Source organism: Microtus oregoni, unplaced genomic scaffold (assembly GCF_018167655.1).
Source record: "Microtus oregoni isolate MIOR12 unplaced genomic scaffold, Mior012 000001F_ref0000356, whole genome shotgun sequence".
Taxonomy (NCBI): Eukaryota; Metazoa; Chordata; class Mammalia; order Rodentia; family Cricetidae; genus Microtus; species Microtus oregoni.
In genome coordinates this window covers 48035799-48057251 of record NW_024543060.1, presented here as the reverse complement: position 1 = coordinate 48057251, position 21453 = coordinate 48035799, and the positions used below count along the sequence as shown (strand labels likewise).

At 42.4% G+C, this 21453-nt stretch overlaps 1 protein-coding gene across 2 annotated transcripts in view; it reads right to left on the bottom strand.

Annotated features, from left to right (window-relative positions):
• The window catches only part of Gpc6 (glypican 6), a 994531-nt gene that overhangs the window by 73841 nt on the left and 899237 nt on the right, over nt 1-21453 (bottom strand). The window contains exons 6-7 of one of the 2 annotated variants that reach the window (XM_041677692.1): nt 6830-6973; nt 2888-2917 (exon numbers count right to left, since the gene is read on the bottom strand). In XM_041677692.1, coding sequence (XP_041533626.1) covers nt 2888-2917; nt 6830-6973 — 174 coding nt within the window. The remainder of the gene's footprint in view (nt 1-2887; nt 2918-6829; nt 6974-21453) is intronic. The other variant, XM_041677699.1, reaches the window with a different exon arrangement.

Genomic DNA, 21453 nt, shown 5'->3' with positions numbered 1-21453 from the left:
CTAGCAGTGCTCCCGTTGACTTAGGTTTGTACATTCTTCAAAGCCACAGAAAAAGCAGCACATCGTGGAGGTAAGTCCCCTTTTTATGGGTGTCTTCTGAGAGTCCCCGGTTGGGCCCAATCAAGTGCGAACCTCCTGACTAGAAGAGGCATTTCTCTACAGCCTCACGCTGAGCAAGCTGGCAGTAGAACAGCAAGAGGCAGACTGAGTAAGTCGGGTATTTTTATTTTCTCCCGGCTTTGAGAGCACACTGCATTTTGCTGCTGTTATTTCCAGGGGTGGAAATGAAACTGGGGTGTCTCAGTGGGGTTTTATAGCAAACAGATAAAGCAGGTTCAGGCAAGACACGGCAGCTCATGATCCAAAAAGGGTGGAGCGGTGGCGGTTTGTTTGTAGGGGTGAACGGGGCATCATTTACTCAGCTGCACAGTGACTGGAAGCCGCTCTAACTTTGACCCAGTTATCTTTAGGAAACTAATTAAAGGAGAGCATCTGGTTTACTGTTGTTAGGAATCTTTTACTTTTCCTTTCTTATTCGGGCTAAGCAAAGATGGAAGGGTGAGTGCGCGCGCGCGCGCGCGCGCGCGCGTGTGTGTGTGTGTGTGTGTGTGTGTGTGTGTTGGGCCAGAAGGGAGAAAGGATCAGTTCCAGCCTAAAGAGAGGGGCTGAACCTCTAGAAAATAAAAGCGTTCTTAAATCCAGCTTGACACCCTTTCGAAGTGTAAAGTGGGGAGCCGCTGGGCGCAGACGCCTCTGAGGTGGCGGTGACGATTCCGATTCGAAGTGAACAACTCTTCCCCCATCCTTTACGACCCGGCTTCCTAAGTCACATCCAGTGGCCCCAGACAGGTTTGGGAGAACTTTTTTTTTTTTTTATGACTAGCATTTTACTCTGAAAGTGGTATTAGACACCAGACGAAGAAAGGGGTTCAGAACGTTTGTTGCCGCATTCATTTGTTTCAAAGCAATAATTAAAAAAAAATTAAAATGGCTCTACCCTCTTTCCCCTCCCCCTCCCAATGCTGGAGGACCATGCAGATATTAGGCCAGCATTAAGGTACCTTCCCAGCCCCAAAGTGCATATCCTGAGCGTGGTTTGCCTTTACTCAAGCCTGTATGTGGTATAATAAATAAATAATAATAAAATCACACGTTTGCTTCTACTAAGCATCAGTGAATTGAAGATGTGGCTTGTTTTTTCCAAGACCCTATCAGAAATATAATTTGGGGTTTTAATGTTTGGTGACTGTAGACAGGGAAGTCCAGCAGATAAGGGGTACTAGTGCGATTACATTCACCCCAGGACGTTGAAGAGAGGTGCAGTTCTAGGGGTGAAGGTGCAAGGTCAAGGTAACCATCCAGGAGACCACACAGGCTCGCTCATTTGCTGGGCCTAACAGGATCCTGAGGCTGTTTATAGGGAAGAGCTGTGTGGTACCTGGCCTGAGAGACTCTGGCCTTTCATTTGGCCAAACTGACAGAAGCCTACCTTGCCCAGCCGTGACTCCTCTCTCCTCCTCCAGTTAGTATCAGGAACCCTTGAGTCCCCTGTCCTGTCTCTTCCTCAGGGTCTTCTGTTCTAGCATGTTCCTGTCCTAGATTTAATTCTCAGACGTTCTTACTTCAACCAAAGTGGCCTGGGCTAGGGTGTAACCATGGATGGGTGGCTACTCAGCAGGGACGGGTTCTCAGTGAGACACATGAATTCTGAAGGCCACCTTTCACACAGTATGAGCACCACCAGGGTTAACTCAGGGAGAAGGGGATTATATTGTGTCATGGGAGTGCTCCTCCAGTGAGACACCTCCTCTTCTGGTCCCAGCACAGGTCTTTGTGAAATTTGTTTTGTTTCAGACAGGATATGTAGCCCCAGGCTGGCCTTGGACTCTATAGGTAGCCCAGGTTGGCTTTGAATTGGGATTACAGGTATGTGCCACACTCTGGCCTAAGGATACAGGTCCTTCGGAGACAATGTTGCCATCATGAAAGAGTATCGTGAAAGCCACATTCTCTAACGTTTTAGTCAATGGGAACAACCAAAGCAACCTAGAACTCTTGTCCTCAGTCCGACACAGGCCACTTTCAGATAAAACAATATCCAGTACTCCCTCCCGCAATGCTCAAACAAACAAACAAACAAACATCAACAACGAAGCCAAAGCAAAACAACACACCCAGTAATTCAAATAGGAACAATAACAAAATATACAGAGAGAAACAGTTTATACCGTCAACTATTTTCTTTCTTTCTTTTTTTTTCTTTCTTTCTTTCTTTCTTTTTTTTTTTTTTTGAGACAGGGTTTCTCTGTAGCTTTGGAGCCTGTCTTGGAACTAGCTCTTGTAGACCAGGCTGGCCTTGAACTCACAGAGATCCGCCTGCCTCTGCCTCCCGAGTGCTGGGATTAAAGGCATGTGCCACCACTTCCCAGTTCATCAACTATTTTTTAAGCCCCTACATTCTCCATGTCCCTGCTAATGGAAAAAATAGTTCCTTGTGCATGAGAGTTGATGATGGTTTGTTTTTATTATTAATGAGATAATTGTTCTCTCAGCAAAGAAGTAAAGACCAATAGAGCCCATTGGGATGGGCTAGTTTTTCCGGTAGATGATAATAGTTTGACCAGTGGAATGGAATTTAAATCAGCCACCCAATGAGGTAGTGTTCCACAAAGATTATATAGGTAATCTTGTCATTGAGAAAGAATACCAAAGCAGTTATAAGCCATAAATACCAAACAGAGAGGAAACTAGGAAATGAGGTGACCCTGCACAGTGGTCAACTCATCCTAGATAAGGGAAAAGGGTTAGGGTTAGGGTAAGGGAAGGTGGTGGCATTTCTCAGGAATGTTCTAGACAAATGGAATGAACGAACAAGACCAGGGCTTACACTATGTTGCATGGTCCTCCACACAGTCCTCTGGGAAGCAAGAGGAAAACAAATTCAAAAGAGAAAGAAAAAGAGGTTATTTTATACAGCACAGCACAGCACATTAGACTCATCCGTTAGCCCACACTCCGTCTACTCTGCCCACACTGTTAGTGACTTGGAGAATAACTGGGAAGTCTTGACAGCCAGGACAAGGTGAGATACTTACTCGAGTTGCTTTCGATTAAATCATCACAGCGTGATGAGTTAACTTCCAAGTCTCTCTCTCTCTTTTTATAAGGTTGACTTTTATAAGTCACATTCCTCTAAGGGCTGTAATTTAGAGTTCAGATGTGCCCTAATGAAAAAGCCGCTGTAAGTAACAGGCAGTGTCTGCCTTAGTGTTCCGGAGTGAGCACATTGTGCTCTAATTTTCTGAGCTCTTCATCTAATTGCCTTTCAGGAGGATAATGTCCAACACCTCTGTGTGCTCAGACCTGAGAATTCTAGCAGCCGTGCTGAATTGGTTTTGCACCTGGTGTTTCCACTGAGTGGGACCTTTCGAGCCGCATAACCTCCTATCAAGGTATTTCAGAGAACCCACAGAGGATAAATCTACGAAAAGGAGAAGAGAACCAGTCCCCTTCAGAGTGCAAACAACGACCTCTGGCCCACTTAACTGGTAACCTGTAGCAGCCTGTGGGGACAGGGGAGTGAGAGATAATGCTGAGGACAGCCTGTTAGCAGGATCAGGTGCTGGCCTTGGCGGCCCCAATAAAATGCAGTTGGTGGCAGGGAGGACTCTGAGACTTCCCCGAGCCAGCTTTCTCTCAGCACTGCACTGACACAAACACAATCTTTTGGTTTTGGCAAAGAAAGTATGACTCGAGGGCAGCATGTTTGAAGGCTGCCGGCTGCTGTCAACAGCACTGCAGGCCCACACGACTTTCGAAGAAGAAATGGAAACTCTTCTTTGTGATAGTAAGGAATTTCCAAGCTCCCGATGAAGGGATTGGGCCTTCTGAAAGATACCGTGTTCTTTCTGATTCTCTTCTGCGAGCTTTAGCAGAGACTTGGGGTTTGAGACCTTTATTTCTAAAACAAACCCCTTAATTATCAGTTCCCATAAAAACACAGCTTTGCACTAACCGACAGAAGAACATTTACCCACGGATTCCAGAGTCAATACCACAGGCACTAATTTAAAAGGTGTCAAGAAGTCACCCGCCACCAGCATCAGAATGAAGTTATTTTCATTTACGGAAATAGGTGGGGCATGTGGGGAATTGTTTTAGTGTTGGCTTTTAAAGCCTTTTCTCTGCTGAAACAGGGAAATCTTTTCCAATTTCCTCCTTTTCTGGGACACATGCTTCTTATAAATATTCAGGAAACATCTTTTCAGGGCAAAATTAAAACAGGAGTAGGTATCACAAGGCTTGTTTATGAACAGCAGGGACAGGCTATAACAGCGAACAGACCCTTCTGGAGAACTCACTGGAGTTGCCCCTTGAAGAGGTCCATGAAAGACCACCCCAGAATGCTCAGAAGGCAATGGCCTTGGGGAAGCCCGCGGCTGCATAGGAGCCTCTGATGGGAGCTTGGGGCCCAGCGTCTCTGTCTTAAGAAAAACCTCAGTAGAATATCTTTTGATGTGGGAACAATTGATCTTTGGAGAGAAGGAGCAGAATTGGAAGGAGGGAGGCTGTTACAAACAGCTAATTCTCAAATTTGAAAAGAGATCAGAGTTCTGAACATAGGCTGGAAACAAAACGGCAGCTCTCACGTACACGGCCTGAAGTCACAGCCAGGAGGAAGTTGCTCTCAGTGCTGACAGAGAGCATCATACAGCGAATTGAGCTCCTGGCTTGAATACCTACGCTCTGGGGCTGGCCCTGGCTTTTTACATATGACAGGGGATTAACCATTGTCATTTAGTGCTTGAAAAACATCGATTAAAAATATTTTCAGGGGACATAAAATAGAATGTCTTCAATCAGTTTGCTGTCAATAGTTTTCAGGACTCCTTTTGGGTATGCATTCTGAAGGTTACTCAGTGAAGCCTTCACTGGGAGACTTTGAAGATCATGAAGATTATCAGAGCTGCATTTATTTAGTTTGTGTTTTACGGCAATAATACCATGTGGAGTAGCAAGCTTTTTTCCTCTTTTTTCCTCACTTAAGGGTATGTGTTTATTTAGCCTACAGAATGCTTCTCTGTTTCAAAGGAAAATTATCCACTGATTGTCATAGATATCAGTACAGCCCACATTTAAGGCATTTTTGACTAAGTATATAATATGCCCTTGTTTTTTTTTTTTTAAAAAAAAAAACTTTATCCACCTATCATGGTGAGAAGATTTAACAGGAAATTTCTGTAAGAGGTTTTTGAAGTGTTTACAAAACTGTCCTCTGCGGACACGATTTAGTACATGAGCTGTCTAGGGCGGATCCATCTGACACCGTGTTCCAGTTTTCAGCTCGGGTGGCAGACACCTTGAAGGGCACAGCCTCCTGTAGTGACTGAGTTAGCACTAACTAAAGTTAGTTAATCGAATCCTGAGGGTTTCTGCTTAGAGAGACACAAAGCACATGTAAAGTAGAATCCGGACAGCCTACTCTACAGGACGCCAGTGTTCTTGGCAAAGGTTGCCCAAGGTGTTGGTTGGCAGAGTAGAGTTGGCTGGGTAAAAGAAAACCAGTAACTAATTTTCAAATTTTCTTGAAAATGTGATAGAGGACGGACTAAGCAAGGGGGGGGGGGTAGGCTGAAGCAATCACACTTAGGATTCCCTATCCAAAACCTGTGTTGCAGAGGGGATTTCATTTGCTAATAAAGGGTAATAAATTCAAAGCATAATTTAACAGTTAACGAGAGCAGCTACCCTTTCATTTTGACACTTAATGGGTAGACCTTTATGTTGTTACATTCACTTGATTCTTTTTCTTTGGAGAGAGAAATGCCGAGATGTATTTACACAGAGGCCAAATACAACCAATTTAATCTTGCGAGTTCTACACTGTGGAAGGGGAATTAACTAAAACCATAAAGGCATTCATTACAGTGACTAATAACAGTATTTCATAACCAACAGCCCTCAAGACTGAGTTTATGCAACACAGTCAGACGTGGTTCAAATGCTGTTTGACCCTGGGGGTTTATCTGGTAATTTTGCATCAAGATAATTGGCAGAGCAGCATTCACGGTGCTAACAGCACAGGTGTATCGATTGTATATGGCATTATGAATTGAAGACATTGAATTGGAAATGATCAGGCCATATTTCTTTGAAATTAAGAGCTCTTAATTTTTATCCCAAATTTGTTTTTTAAAAACACATTAAAAACTGCATTTATTATGTATATAGTAGCCATCACCAGATAAATTTTTCTTACATAAAAGCCACCCAGTCCCTGACACACATTTAAATGGCCCTAAGATCCCTATTTTTAAGAGACATTTAGAAAAGAAAAGAAAAAACAAAACAAACAAACAACAAAAAACAACAAAACAAAAATCCAAACATTAATTTGGAACTTCCTGAAAGACTTTCCACAGAGCAAGCTCAGCATATGAGGAATCATAAGAAAGCAAGAGGATATTAAACTCACAGAAGCAAGCATTTAAAGAAAAGAAGTGCAGCATATGAATTAGAAATGTGGTTTTGTAATTAGACATCTGAGAGATCCAGCAACTGGGCTTCCAGGCAACATTTCCGAAGAAATATGAAGTTGGGCTCTTAGTCACTGCACTAGAGGATTTAATAGTTTTAAGGGTCCCTAAATAAATTCATGACCTAAACGGAAAACAAAACAAAACAAACAACTCTTACTGTCCACCATTCTATTGAGAACAGGAGCAGGCACAAGAATACGATGGCTTTTCCAGCCCGCGTTAGGAATCCCGTAGCCCAGACCTCACGGAGCGAATGACCCGGCCGCACAGTCAACAAGCGGAGTACTCACCAGCCGGTCCAAGCTCGTGCCTGCGGCAGTGGTGGGTCGTTCCTCGGGGTTGTAGGGCCGAAAACGTGGGTTAAAATTTTCTGGGGCTGAGCGAGCAGACCTGAGAGCCGGAGCAGGTTTGGGCTGGCCGCAGCCCTGGAAGACCTAGGAGAAGCAGAGCGAATGTCTGTCATCAGTACAGAACTGATTCTAAACTCACAACCCGGAAGCACGCAACACAAGGCTCGTCACATCTTTTCATGAAATTCTTACTTTCCAAAAATCTCTAATTTCTACTCTTTGAATTTAAAGATGTAAAACACCTGCGGGGGAAATTGCCACACAAATATAGAGAGAGCCAGCTGTGTGCGTGTCCTCCCACGGGTTTACCACATAGAACCAACTGGCCCTCACTGTCTACAGATTCCATAGCTGCAGAGTTGTCTTCCCAGTGGAAATTTATTTGTAAATCCTTAAATGAGTACTCACGAGAATTTTGTTGATATAGACAATGTGGCAAAATCTCGCGTGGCCCCTGTGCGAGCTCTCGGACAACCCTGAAGGAGTGCAGACAGAGCTTAGGCACTGTCGAATGTGCCAGACACCAGGAAATTAGTGATGTGTCTCATAAGGACAACATACATTTTACACACACTTTTTTTCAGTTCCAAGCTAGGTCTGTTGGGTTCAATGTTCATCAAGTATGCAGACCTTAGGTAAGGTCTCTTAGACGGAAACAAATTCAAACATGCTTCCAGTTGGGTTGCCTCGTCATACGCTAACCAGCAGCATCTAGCCCTGTTTCTCTTAGGAAATTAGGATTCAGTATTTGCCAAGTCAGTTTGCTTAATCGTATGGAACATAACCACTAGAAAGAGCAGGAACCAACCATGAAATACGGGAATGATAATAGATTCTTCATAGCATGGTTTCAGGATTAAAACAGTTGTGGCCCAGACTCTTCATTGATCTTGGGTTTGGTGATGGAGGAAGGTCATTGGCTAATAAAGGCACTGCCCTGGCCCATTTTATTGGTTAGAGGATAGGTGGGAGGAGTAAACAGAACAGAACGCTGGGAGGAAGAGGAAGTGAGGTCAGAGTCTCGACAGCTTTCCTCTCAGGAGCAGACGCCTGAGAGAGACGCCATGCCCCGCCTCCAGGCATGAAGCTCCGACCCAGGATGGACTAGGCTAGAATCTTCCCGGTAAGACCGGTTCTCACAGATTATTAGAGATGGGTTGATCGGGATGTGAGAATTAGCCAGTAAGGGCTAGGGCTAAAGGGCCAAGCAGTGATTAAATGAATACAGTTTGTGTGTTGTTATTTCGGGGCATAAGCTAGCCGAGCAGGCGGCCGGGGTGCTGGGAACACAGTCCCGCCGCCCTTATTACTACAGTTTGGCATTCAGCACCCAACCGTTTGGGAGCCATGCTGTCTAACACTACAAGTGTATTTCACATGTGGCATACCTAAGTCACCAGACTTGAGGGGTTCCCTTTGGAATAACGAAAATCTCTACTGGAAGAACTTTGTGGAAACATTCTCCTGAGCAAATGGTGTGAAAATGGGACAAGCAAATGTGGGTGAAACACACATAACGCATTTCCTTCTAATTTTGTTGTTGACAGCTGTTCATGTCACAGTTAGGGCTGCTGTGGGAAATCAAACATTTGATTGTAATGAATTTAGGGACTGTGATGCCAATCTTTTTCCATAGTGATTTCACTCAGGTTGGTGTGGGAACATTTCCTTCACTCTTTCTAGATGCTTTCTCCTTTGTACCAGTTATCGAGAGATAATTCCTTTCCTAGACTTTCAGGAAGCAGAGTGTGTTGGCTCTTCTTGGTTGGCTACATCTGGAACTAACTAAAACCCAAGTGCCTGGGGAGATCTGTGAGGGATTTTTCTTACTTAAATCATTTGAAGTGGAAGACCCAATTTTAATCCAATTCTTTGGAGGTAGGAAGATTCACTTTTAACTTGGGCCACACCTTCAGTTCACAGCCTATATAAGGATGTGGAAGAAGGATGCTGATAACTCCTCTCCTTCCCTAGCATTTGTGCTTAATTCTTCAAGATTTCAGCATCTACTGAAGACCAGCCGAGACATCCAGCATCACGGACTGAACAACTACTAGATTCTTGGACCTTCCCTTGGTAGACAGTCATTGTGGAACTAGCTGGACAACACTCATAAGCCACTCCTATAAATCCCATATATATGCATATATATATAATACATATTCATTTTATAATATATATTATATAATACTCTACAGAACCCTAAGACACATAGCAAAACTTTTCAGAACATATTCAAGTATAACCTTAGGTTTCTAACATTTGTATACAGGAGATGATCATTTCCTCCCAGGTGCTTTTTAAAAGGCTAATGCCTGCTACTGGAAACCTAGGTGGCTACCAGGAGCTAGTGAGGTCATGCATCTTGTACGCACCTATAGCCACCACTTTACTAACCTAGCAGAATCCCTACTGTATTCTAAATATTTATCTTTATTTCCACAAGTAAGTGTAGTTCTCACCCATCAACAAAGTTCCCTACAACAGATAGAGACCATTACAGAAAATGATAAGCAATCCAAATGCATAGAAAAGTGATTGGCACCCAGCCTCATTGATTCACTGACAGCATAGCTCTTTCACTTATGGCTCAGGGATCATTGATGAAGAAAAGGTTAGGAAGACGGTAACAGTCCGAGGAACAGGATGTCTGCTGAGATATTCCTCTCTCGAAATTTAGGGAAACTAAACCTGAGTAGTCTCAACATGGCTGTCTTAATGAGGCTCAGAATAAGAATGATAACAGCATACACGCTAACATGCAAGGGGGACATCTCAAAGGACCCCCAACCCTAGCCAAAATCTACAGGCAATGAAGGAGGGCTGAGAATCAGTCTTCTTTAAGAAAGAGGTTCCCAATTGGTGATCCAATACTACATAGTCAGCCTTGAAATCTGTACACACAAGTAACCCTATACTGACTAAGCAGGTTGTAGTTATATGTTTAGCTATATATTTAGTAAGAATATATAGTAAAAATACATATAGTAAGAGTTAAAGAAAAAAAGCCAGAGGTCATGAATTTGAGAGAGCAAGGAGTCCATGTGAGAGTTAGAGAGTAGAGAGAGAAAGGAGAAAATGTATTTTAATTTCAACTGAAGAAACTTTCCTCAACTGTTTATTTGTGGCAGTTCTTATCCTACATATGCAAATTTACAGTGTGCTCATTCTTGTGTTGTTATTTGATTCTGTTTTGTTCAACTTGAAGCATTTGTCATCCTGCATCTTGTGTGATCGCCCTGAAGGACGCAGAGAGCCCTTGAGTGCCATTCCCCATGACAAATTCCATCTCGAGACACAATTCATTTTACTCCACCACCACAACTAATTTCTCTTTTGTGCATTCCAACTTCTTCTTCAACTCAGCATTTGGCAGCACAGGGATACTTTGTCTTGGCGTTCTTGGAGGCGGGTCTTAACACACTATTGATTATTCTTCTCTCTCACAATTTCTAAAGTGGATGGTGTAACCCGTGTGATAAAGATAGTGGGCCCTTTCTTCCCCAGTGTTTAAATCACTTCCTTGTATCAAGGTCACTGCTGCTGGAGGGCCTTACCATTCCCAAAGCCCCAGGGGATCTGTTGAGTGGGCTGTTTTGGATTGCTTTGAAAATGACAGCTGACTTTTAAGAAATATAAAGACAGAGCAGGGGAATAATAGCAACGGCCTTGCTGAGATTTCGAAGGCCTGGCCACGGGAAGGGTTGATAGACCCTCTAAACCACAGCTCAGGAAGGGAGAGTCTGACTCAAGGAACCCAGGGAAATCACAGGAATGCAGGTTCCCTGAAAAAACGCATGGTGGGTTCTGGGGAGAGTTTTCACGTTTGGTGGTGGGTTTGTTTGGCAGGTGTTAACCAACCACAGATTACTTAATACAGCCTGCTAACTTTCCATTATTAATGCCTAGTTTAGGTTTTTGAGGGTAGCTTCGAAGCAGAAATTGCTGGGTCTAAGGCCAAACCAAAGAAAATGCTCCCTTTCTCCCCATCGATATCACCACTATCACAGTTCCCCATAGAATGCACATTGTCTGAATATCTGTGTCCTTCCCAGATCCCTAAATTGAGACCTCATCTCTCAAGTCACTGAGCCTCTAAATCTGCTGGGTATGTTCATAAAAACATGTTCACAATGACCTCAAAGTTTGACTATTCCCAAACAGACATACTCCTCCACTCTTAGAAGAACAGACCCAGTATAAGAGAGGCCCTCCCGTGGGAGGGTTCCAAGCCGGTTACAATCTATATTGCCAAATTCTGTGAAACTCAGTGAGAACAGGTACAAGGAGGCCCCTGAGTACCAGCTTGTCTGCTCTTTCTTGAGGATGATGGAAGACCAGTGTCGTACAGAGAACCAATTAAAAACAAACCTCATGTCCATTCTGCAGCTGAGAACACAGAGTGACACTCACAGTTCCCCATGGAATACATGTTGTCTGAATATCTGTGTCTCTCCAGATCCCTAAATTGAGACCTCATCTCTGAAGGAGTGGGATGATGGTGGGTAGCGAATGGGATCAGGGACCTTACAGCGGAAGGACTGTTGTTTGTGTTGTCTGCTTCACTGTATTCTGTCATATTAGCCTGCAGACAGTAAGACAACATGTAATCCATTAGCTAGAAAAAGCGTTTAAAAACATGGGATTCTTAGGGTGCGTGACAAATGGAATTATTAGCCAGAAATTTGGAGTATTTCTGTTTTCTGAGTCTGCTAAGATAGCTCTGTGACCACAGAGACCTAAGTTTAGGTCAATATAAGGGGCCTCGGTAGCTGGGGTACCCATTATCTTATATTTTGAACAAAAGAAGAAGTGGGTGACAATCTGTAATATGACAGGCAGGTCCTGAGGTTAAATGAAAGTAGATCAAGTGGTGGGCTAGAGATGCAAACTGAGCTTTAGATGGGTTTTAGAGTCCTGAAGCTATGTTTAGCAAGGGAAAACGGAGGGACGAATGGCTGATGGAGTGAGAATGGCTTGAGTTGTGTGTATAAATAGAGGAGGCTCCATGATGCCATCTTTCTTCTCTGTTCTGAATATGTGTGTGTGATGTATGTGTGTATGCATGTATGAGTATGTATGTATATATGTGATTTTTTGTTTTTGTTTTTATTTTGGTTTTTCGAGGCAAGGTTTCTCCTGGCTGTCCTGGAACTAGCTCAGTAGACCAGGCTGGCCTTGAACTCATAGAGATCCACCTGCCTCTGCGCCCCCCCCCCCCCCGCCACCAGTGCTGGGATTAAAGGCATGCACCACCATTGCAGGGCCCCTCCTCTGTTTAACAGAGATAATACCATTTACCACATCGGCATGTGGTTGTGTTCAAATGCAGATTATGAAGCAGGACCTCAGGACCCACTATCTGGAAAACAAGTGCTTGATAATCACTACATAATTACACAAGTCCATAACTTATACTTCCTCTAAATGATCTAAAAAAAGTGAAAAGGAACACACCTGACCTGGTCTTTGTTTCCCCTTCTTTTTTCTAGACTCATATTTCCTATGAGAAATATGGTAATAAATTTTGGTGTTTAGATTCTAAATACATTAAGAAACCAATGACTGAATGCAAATCTATTATCAATACACCTCTTACTATTGCCCCCCTCCTCCCTCTTCTCCTCCCTCTCTTCCCCTAGTCCTCCCTCCTCCTACACCTCCCTATAAAGCCATAAAATGTCTCTTCTTCATGCTTCCTTTCGATGTCAGTGTCTTTCAGAATGCCACTAGACCTCTAGGACATCATCTTCTCAGAAGGAGAGGAACCATGAGGCAGGGTGCTCCTCCCCCAAAGCCACAAGTCTTTAAGTTTATTTACTTAAAACAAACAAGTATATGTGCGTGTGTGTGTGGGGGGGGGGGCTTATACTCATGAGTGTAGTGCCCACAAAGGCCAGAAGATGGTATTGAGTTACCTGGAGCTGAAACTGGAGCCACTAAAGAACTTCCAATGAGAGAGTCAAATTCAGGTGCTCTGGAAGAGTGCAAGCATCTTCCTTATTGCTTCTCAAGGCCCTCATCTGTGTTTCCCACACAACATTATTTGTAAGAGCTCAAAGATGTGACAGAAGCCACAGAGTCCGTGTGTTAAAGTAGGAACATTCATTGGGGTGTCAGGCCACCACCTGTTCCAGTGTGTTCAGGATGTTATTTGTAGGGTGGTAGGGTTCCTCCAAGAAGTACCACCTCAAGAAGAGAGCAGCTTAAGCCTGCTAAGAGAAACGAGATTCGGATAGAACAGCCTTAAAGGTTGGTGCTGCCACTCCACCTTCAGCAAAGGTCGAAAAAAAGTCTTTTTCTTTTTCCCACTGCAAAACAGAAGTTTCTAGAAGTTGTAACAGCAGGCTAAATACTTAAAAGGTAACACCTCTTTAGACCCACCCCTTTAAAAAGTATCATCAGTGTTCCCTCCTGCCCGATTCACTCTAAGGAATGTGGGAAGGGATAATTAGATAATTCTAGAAAATATCCAGAAACTTTGTAGTAGACAAATGCTGTGAATACTCAAAGAAACCATCTGTTATATACAGCCAACCCCAAAAGACTTGTGGCTTTGGGGGAGGAGCATCCTGCCTCATGGTTCCTCTCCTTCTGAGAAGATGATGTCCTAGAGGTCTAGTGGCATTCTGAAAGACACTAACATCGAAAAGAAGCATGAAGAAGAGACATTTTATGGCTTTATAGGGAGGTGTAGGAGGAGGGAGGACGAGGGGAAGAGAGGGAGGAGAAGAGGGAGGAGGGAGGCAATAGTAAGAGATGTATTGATATTAGATTTGCATTCAGTCATTGGTTTCTTAATGTATTTAGAATCTAAACACCAAAATTTATTACCATACTTCTCATAGGAAATACAACATTCATCTTTTTAGAGATGGCCTACAGCTGTCTCCCTGTCCTCTTGGTCTCTGCCTTGTCTTCACCACTTTGATAACATATTCAGCAAAGTCATTATCGGCCACTTGAGAGACAATGTTGTAGATATTCTCTGTTTCAGCGGCTGTGTTTGAAAGCATCCCCATCTCTGTATGATCTTTTTTTTAAAAAATATTTATTTATTAAGTATACAATATTCTGTCTGCATATATGCCTGCAGGCTAGAAGAGGGCACCAGATCTCATTACAGATGGTTGTGAGCCACCATGTGATTGCTGGGAATTGAACTCAGGACCTTTGGAAGAACAGGCAATGCTCTTAACCGCTGAGCCATCTCGCCAGCCCCACTTTTTTTTTAAAAAAATATTTATTTATTAAGTATACAATATTCTGTCTGCATACATCTGTATGGTCTTATCAGTGGGTTTTTACGAAGTCAAAAACTATGGCTAACACATATCATTTTGAAATTTGAAAGTGGAGATCTATTTGACAAGAACATTAAGTCTTTGAAGAAAGAAATTGAAGAGGACACCAGAAAATGGAAAGATCTTCCTTGCTCCTGGATTGGGAGGATCAACATAGTAAAAATGGCAATTCTACCAAAAGCAATCTATAGATTCAATGCAATCCCCATCAAAATCCCATCAAAATTCTTCACAGATCTGGAGAAGACAATAATCAACTTTATATGGAAAAACAAAAAACCCAGGATAGCCAAAACAATCTTATACAACAAAGGAGCGTCTGGAGGCATTACCATCCCTGACTTCAAACTCTACTACAGAGCTACAGTACTGAAAACAGCTTGGTATTGGCATAAAAACAGAGAAGTTGACCAATGGAATCGAATAGAAGACCCTGACATTAACCCACAAACCTATGAACACCTGATTCTTGATAAAGAAGCTAAAAGTATACAATGGAAAAAAGAGAGCATCTTCAACAAATTGTGCTGGCAAAACTGGATGTCAACCTGTAGAAGAATGAAAATCGATCCATATTTATCACCATGCACAAAACTCAAGTCCAAATGGATTAAAGACCTCAATATCAGTCCGAACACACTGAACCTGATAGAAGAGAAAGTGGGAAGTACTCTACAACACATGGGCACAGGAGACCACTTCTTACATACAACCCAAGCAGCACAGACATTAAGGACCTCATTGAATAAATGGGACCTCCTGAGACTGAGAAGCTTCTGTAAAGCAAAGGACACTATCGCTAAGACACAAAGGCAACCCACTAACTGGGAGAAGATCTTCACCAACCCCGCAACTGACAAAGGTCTGATCTCCAAAATATATAAAGATCTCAAGAAACTAGACCGTAAAATGCTAACCAAGCCAATTATAAAATGGGGCATTGAGCTGAACAGAGAATTCTCAACAGAAGAACTTCAAATGGCCAAAAGACACTTAAGGTCATGCTCAACTTCCTTAGCAATCAGGGAAATGCAAATCAAGACAACTTTAAGATACCATCTTACACCTGTCAGAATGGCTAAAATAAAAAACACCTTTGTTGGAGAGGTTGTGGAGAAAGGGGTACACTCATCCACTGCTGGTGGGAATGCAAACTTGTGCAACCACTTTGGAAAGCAGTATGGCGGTTTCTCAGGAAATTCGGGATCAACTTACCCCTGGACCCAGCAATACCACTCTTGGGAATATACCCAAGAGAGGCCTTATCATACAACAAAAGTATATGCTCTACGATGTTCATAGCAGCATTGTTTGTGATAGCCAGAACCTGGAAACAACCTAGATGCCCTTCAATGGAAGAATGGATGAAGAAAGTATGGAATATATACATATTAGAGTACTACACAGCAGTAAGAAACAAGGACTTCTTGAATTTTGCATACAAATGGATGGAAATAGAAAACACTATCCTGAGTGAGGTAAGCCAGACCCAAAAAGAGGAACATGGGATGTACTCACTCATATTTAATTTCTAGCCATAAACCAAGGACATTGAGCCTATAATTAGTGATCCTAGAGAAACTAAATAAGGAGAACCCAAAGAAAAACATATAGGCATCCTCCTGAATATTAACCTTCAGTAAGCGATGAAAGGAGACAGAGACAGAGACCCACATTGGAGCACAGGACTGAATTCTCAAGGTCCAAATCAGGAGCAGAAGGAGAGAGAGCACGAGCAAGGATCTCAGGACCGCGAGGGGTGCACCCACACACTGAGACAATGGGGATGTTCTACTGGGAACTCACCAAGACCAGCTGGCCTGGGTCTGGAAAAGCCTGGGATAAAACTGGACTCTCTGAACATAGCGGACAATGTGGACTACTGAGAACTCAAGAACAATGGCAATGGGTTTTTGATCCTACTGCACGCACTGGCTTTGTGGGAGCCTAGGCAGTTTGGATGCTCAACTTACTAGACCTGGATGGAGGTGGGGGTTCCGTGGACTTCCCACAGGACAGGGAACCCTGATTGCTTTTCGGGCTGAGTGGGGGGGACTTAATTGGGGGAAGGGGAGGGAAATGGGAGGCGGTGGCGGGGAAGAGACAGAAATCTTTAATAAATAAATAAATTAATTAAAAAAATTTATTTATTAAGTATACAATATTCTGTCTGCAGACATCTGTATGGTCTTATCAGTGGGTTTTTACGAAGTCAAAAACTATGGCTAACACATATCATTTTGAAATTTGAAAGTGGAGCTCTGGTGTTTTGTTTTAAATATGGATGACTAGATGACTCTTCCCCTCACCCCCCAAAGACAGGGTTTAGGGTTTCTTTATGTTACAGCTCTGGCTGTCCTAGAACTCACTGTTGGGATTAAAGGTGTGTGCCACCACCGACCGCCTGGATTTACTCAGACTTGATGTTTTGAGACTAAGTGGTGTTTTCTTTATTTATTAGTGTTGTAATTTGAGTGGCGGGGCTGCGTCCCCAGCACCCCGGCCGCCTGGCTAGCTTATACCCAGAAACAATTACACGGACACTGTATTCTTTTAAATACTGCTTGGCTCATTTCTATCTAGCCTCTTCTGGCTAACTCTCATATCTTGCTTTAACCCATATCTAATAATCTAAGTAGCACCAGTCTTACCAGGAAAGATTCTAGCCTATGTCCATCCTGGGTAGGAGCTTCATTGCGTGTGCCTCAGAGAGCAGAGCTATTGCCTCTGTCCGGGAGAGGGGAGCATGGCGTCTCTGCTCCAGAGAGCAGAGCTGTCGAGTCTGAGCTCACTTCCTCTTCCTTTCAGCATTCTGTTCTGTTTACTCCTCCCACCTATGTTTTAACCTATGAGGCCAAGCAGTTTCTTTATTACTTAACCAATGAAATCAACGGATTGATATATGACACTCCCACATCATATTAGATTCTAATTTGTATCACAGTGCTGATGACTTCACTCTCTGTGTGATGACTAACTGGGGAATTTCACTCTATTCCATTTGTACCCAAGGGGACAAAGAACCATTGAGTCAGTACATGGTTGTTTAGAATGGGTCCAGGTGAGGCAGCTATTTCTGTAACAGAGAACTGTGGGGCAGCAGACAAGTGTTTTGGGGATTTGAAGTGCTACAATGAAATACCTTCAATGGGATAATTCATAAATATCAGAAACTTCCATAGGTTTAGAAGCTGGGAAGTGTAAGGTCTAAGTATCAGGCAACTCATAGATGGCACCTTCTTGGCCAGTCCTGATTTAGCAGATGAGCCAGTGAAAGGTCCCCTTCAGGTCTATTTTATAAGGGATAACTCCTGTAATTACAGGTAAAGGTTCTAGGAATTAACTTTCAATATAAATTTAGGGTGATAAATACATTTTGACCATAGTAAGTCATTAACAAGAACTTAGGAGTTTGAAGTACTAGCTTCCGTCCTTCATCTTAAACTTGGACGACATTGGGACAACATGACTTCCCAAGTTTCAGAGTCATTTTAAAGATGAAATACGAAGCTTAGTGAACTGAAAAAAATGAAATACAAAGTCTTGTTATTTTAACTGACACAATCTGTAATTACTCATAGAAATATTGACTAACAAGTCAAATGCACGGATTGCACGGAGCTATGGGTGAACGATTTAAGCTCTCTGAAAAATAAAATCTGAAACATTTTACCACTGTATCCCAGCTTCTATGCATTTCCAGCACATAGTGTGTGTTTTTTAAAAAAATCAGAAATGAATGACTACAAGTAAGTGAAAGTTTTAACATCATCTCCCCATGTTGCATTTGTTGAAGTCACCAAGCATGTGGTCACCAGTAATGAGGAGTAAAAGAGGAAAAGGGAAGTAAAGAAACCTGGGAGTCTCGGGGGAGACCCTTCCCTACACCTGGGAGTGTCCGTGGGAAACCCTTCATATACCTGGGAGTGTCCGTGGGAGACCCTTCACTACACCGTCACACACATCATCTCAAATAAGCAATTGTCTCCTCAAACCAAGGCTGAACATTTCTTCCTCAGCCTGAAGAACTCTTGCAAACCATGCATTCATTTGAAAAATATGGCTGGTGTCTTTGCTCCATTTACTATGTTGAGTTAAATCCAAGCTCAATAAACAACTTCACTAAAATTAATAACTAGAACAAAAATTACTAGTTCTTGATCATTTGATAAGCTACTTTTAAAAATTAATAAGCCGGCTAGAAAATGGAAAATCTCACTTTCAAAATAGTCATATTGGCTCTCTGGTTGGTAGATTAAGCTAAGAGTTACAGGTTCTCTGCCTATCATAGTCCCCTGTGTGTTAGAAAATGTCAGAAACTTCAGAGAACTGAACCTTGCCAGGAGAATTTTTTGTCTATGTATGTAACTGTGATTTTTTTTCCACTTGTTCTCTTAAAAGAAGAACTTCAAGGCACATTCAAATTGCTTGCATCACCACTCTTGTGTTTTGGGTCCATTTCTGAATAAAATAAGAGTGCTTTGAATGTGAGCACCGTGGTAGTGACAGTCATTCTATAATTAAGGGTTGGGTTGCATATACGACATAAACACACTAAGAAAGGGGTTAATCCACATCCATGGCATGATGGAGTAGGTCAATGTAGAACGTCATCATGCTACCTAAAATGATGTACAATTTAAAACTTAATCAGTTTTTACTTTTAGAATGTTTTAAGTTGATTGGACAGCAATGGACTGTGAGTAACTGAAACTAATGACCATGAAACATGAGTGGATTGGAGGGATTACTGTGACTGGATTCAGAGCTCAGTCAGTGGCATTGGCTTGATCAAAATAGTAGGTAATTTGGAATCTTTACAAAGATTTTGTTCCCAACATCATCATTGTCTGGTCAGAATCCTGGCCAGGAACATTCCTTCATTGTAACAGCTGTATCCTTTCCCTGCTGTCAATCACCCAGATCATCCAACTCGAGCACAGAGCTGAAGGCCTTTTCTCAGTGCGAAGTGATGGCAGTGGAGAGATGACTCGGTATTACGAGTGCACACTGCTGCTGCGGAGGACCTGAGTTCATCCCCAGCACCCACATTAGGTGGCTCACAGCCACCAGTGAGTCCAACTCCAGGGGTCTGACACTCTTTTCAGGCCTAAGTGGGCACTGCAGTCATCTGGGCATACCCACACACAGACACACATACAGTCACAAATAAAGTAATCATTCAAAGTGGAAGGGGTGACTGAAACGTTTGTTTGTGTAAGGATATTCACATGTTAATGTAGGTAAATGTGAGTAGCCTAAAATATTGTCAAAGGCAGTTCATCAAGTTAGTAGCCAGAGGACTTGCATATTATCAATAAATGAAACTTTCCCCAGGGTGTAAGTTCACAGTAGGTCTTTCCTGGTTCCTCACAGCCTCCTGCTAACATCTTAAGTCACAAAGTCCTGGATGCTACTTAATGATTCTGATAACTATGCTTTCTTTGATTTGACACATAGTCCTAGATACAACTTAACAGTTTTGATAATTATTCTTTCTTTGGTTTAAAATCATTGGATTAATGATACAAACATTTCAAATCCTCAGCTTTTCATTGCTGTTTAGGTTGGCCAGTCTCTTCATGGATTGCCTTGTCTTAGACCATCTTTTCACCCCATCATTTCAGAATAATCTCCTTCCTCCTTTGACCCTGTCTTCCTGTCTTTCCTCTCCTCTCTCATCATCATTCTTTCTCTTTTCTTCCTGACTCATGTTTTTCTTTCCTTAAAGATTGATTGCAGTGGTTCCCTGGCCAACTTCTCTGGCAAACTCTGAGTCCCTGGATGGATTCAGCATCCTGTTAAGAGAATTCAGGATTCTGAATCAAGCCAAGCCATCAGTTTTTGTTTTGGTCACTTTTTACTGGCTTTGGTTTTTCAAAAGCTGGCTGCCATGTACATTTGAAGGTTTAAACAATTTGCTTCTAAGGCTTAAACAGCTTGGTTTCAGGTATGTCAGATGTACTGTGTACTTCTTAAAATCTTTTCTTCAATAAAAACAAATTCTTTCCATTGGCTTGAGACCTTTTTTTTCTTCTTGGTTTTGCATTCCTTACACTGCAGGATATCTTGATATTCTTTCCAAATGAGCCGAAGGCAGAGATTCAAGGAACTGAACATAGTATATTTTAGTGTATGGAGAGAAAAGAAGCTCCATTTCTCTCTGCCTAGTTAAATGATTATTTCACATGCTCTTTGTTTATAAGGTTGCAAGAACTTCTTTAAGGTCACTTGGCAGGGTATAAGTAAACACATGAATCACATCAGCTTGGTTGTGAACCATTCACTCACCCCATGATTCAACAAATAGATACATACTGCGTGTTACGCTGGCCAAAATTAAGTTGTGTGGATACAAATCACGGACATGTCCCCACTCTCGTGAGTGTTTTGACAAGAGAGCAGGGAACCAGAATGGTAAGAGTGTAAAGGGAATGCCCACAGGAACAATCGGCCCAGGCTCGAGAATCCAGGGAGCTTCCTAGAGCAGCAGTGTGGGAATGGAATCTTATTGCTGATGAGGAGAATTGAGACATTTCTAGTAATTTTGCAAATCAATTGCTAAACATGATCATTAAACATTATGTTGCATACACTTATAATTACATAAATTATACTATATATATGTATATATATATGAAACTTCCTACTTCCTAATCACTATACTGTTATCTATACTTCTGAGGACTTTTGTTCTAACCACACTTACAGGGACAGGACTGCTTTATCATGGTGTGTCTCTCTGTGCTCAGTGACATCGTGCCTGAGTTTGCAAGTAGCCACAACATGGGCATTTACACCAAGGGAGTTGGCCAACTCTTCAAGCAGAAGTTGTTCCCACAGAGGCAAATCCTTTACAGGCACAGAGGCTACCCGAGGCTGTGATTCCATCAGTGTCAGGCCAGAACACAATTCCTTAGGAGAAAGGAAGTGATCAGAAGCAGGAATAAGGGCTGTGTGTTTGTGAGAATGGGAAGAGCCTGTCTGGGAGAAACATGGAACTGGAAAAACTTCCCTGCAAGGCAGGAAGAAGTTGTTAGAAAATTTCCCTGAGACATGGAAAATATGTTTATTTTTTTGCTCCTGAAGACACATTGAGTGTTGAATTAAACTGAGTTTCACTAATCCATTCTTGAGTGGAGTACATTACATATAATCTCATCCTTTGCCTCTGAGGTAAAAGAAAATCTCCAGGTAAATCCCCCTATGTTAGAGATAATAAAAGGTTTCCTTTATCATCAAAAGGGTAAGCACTATTAG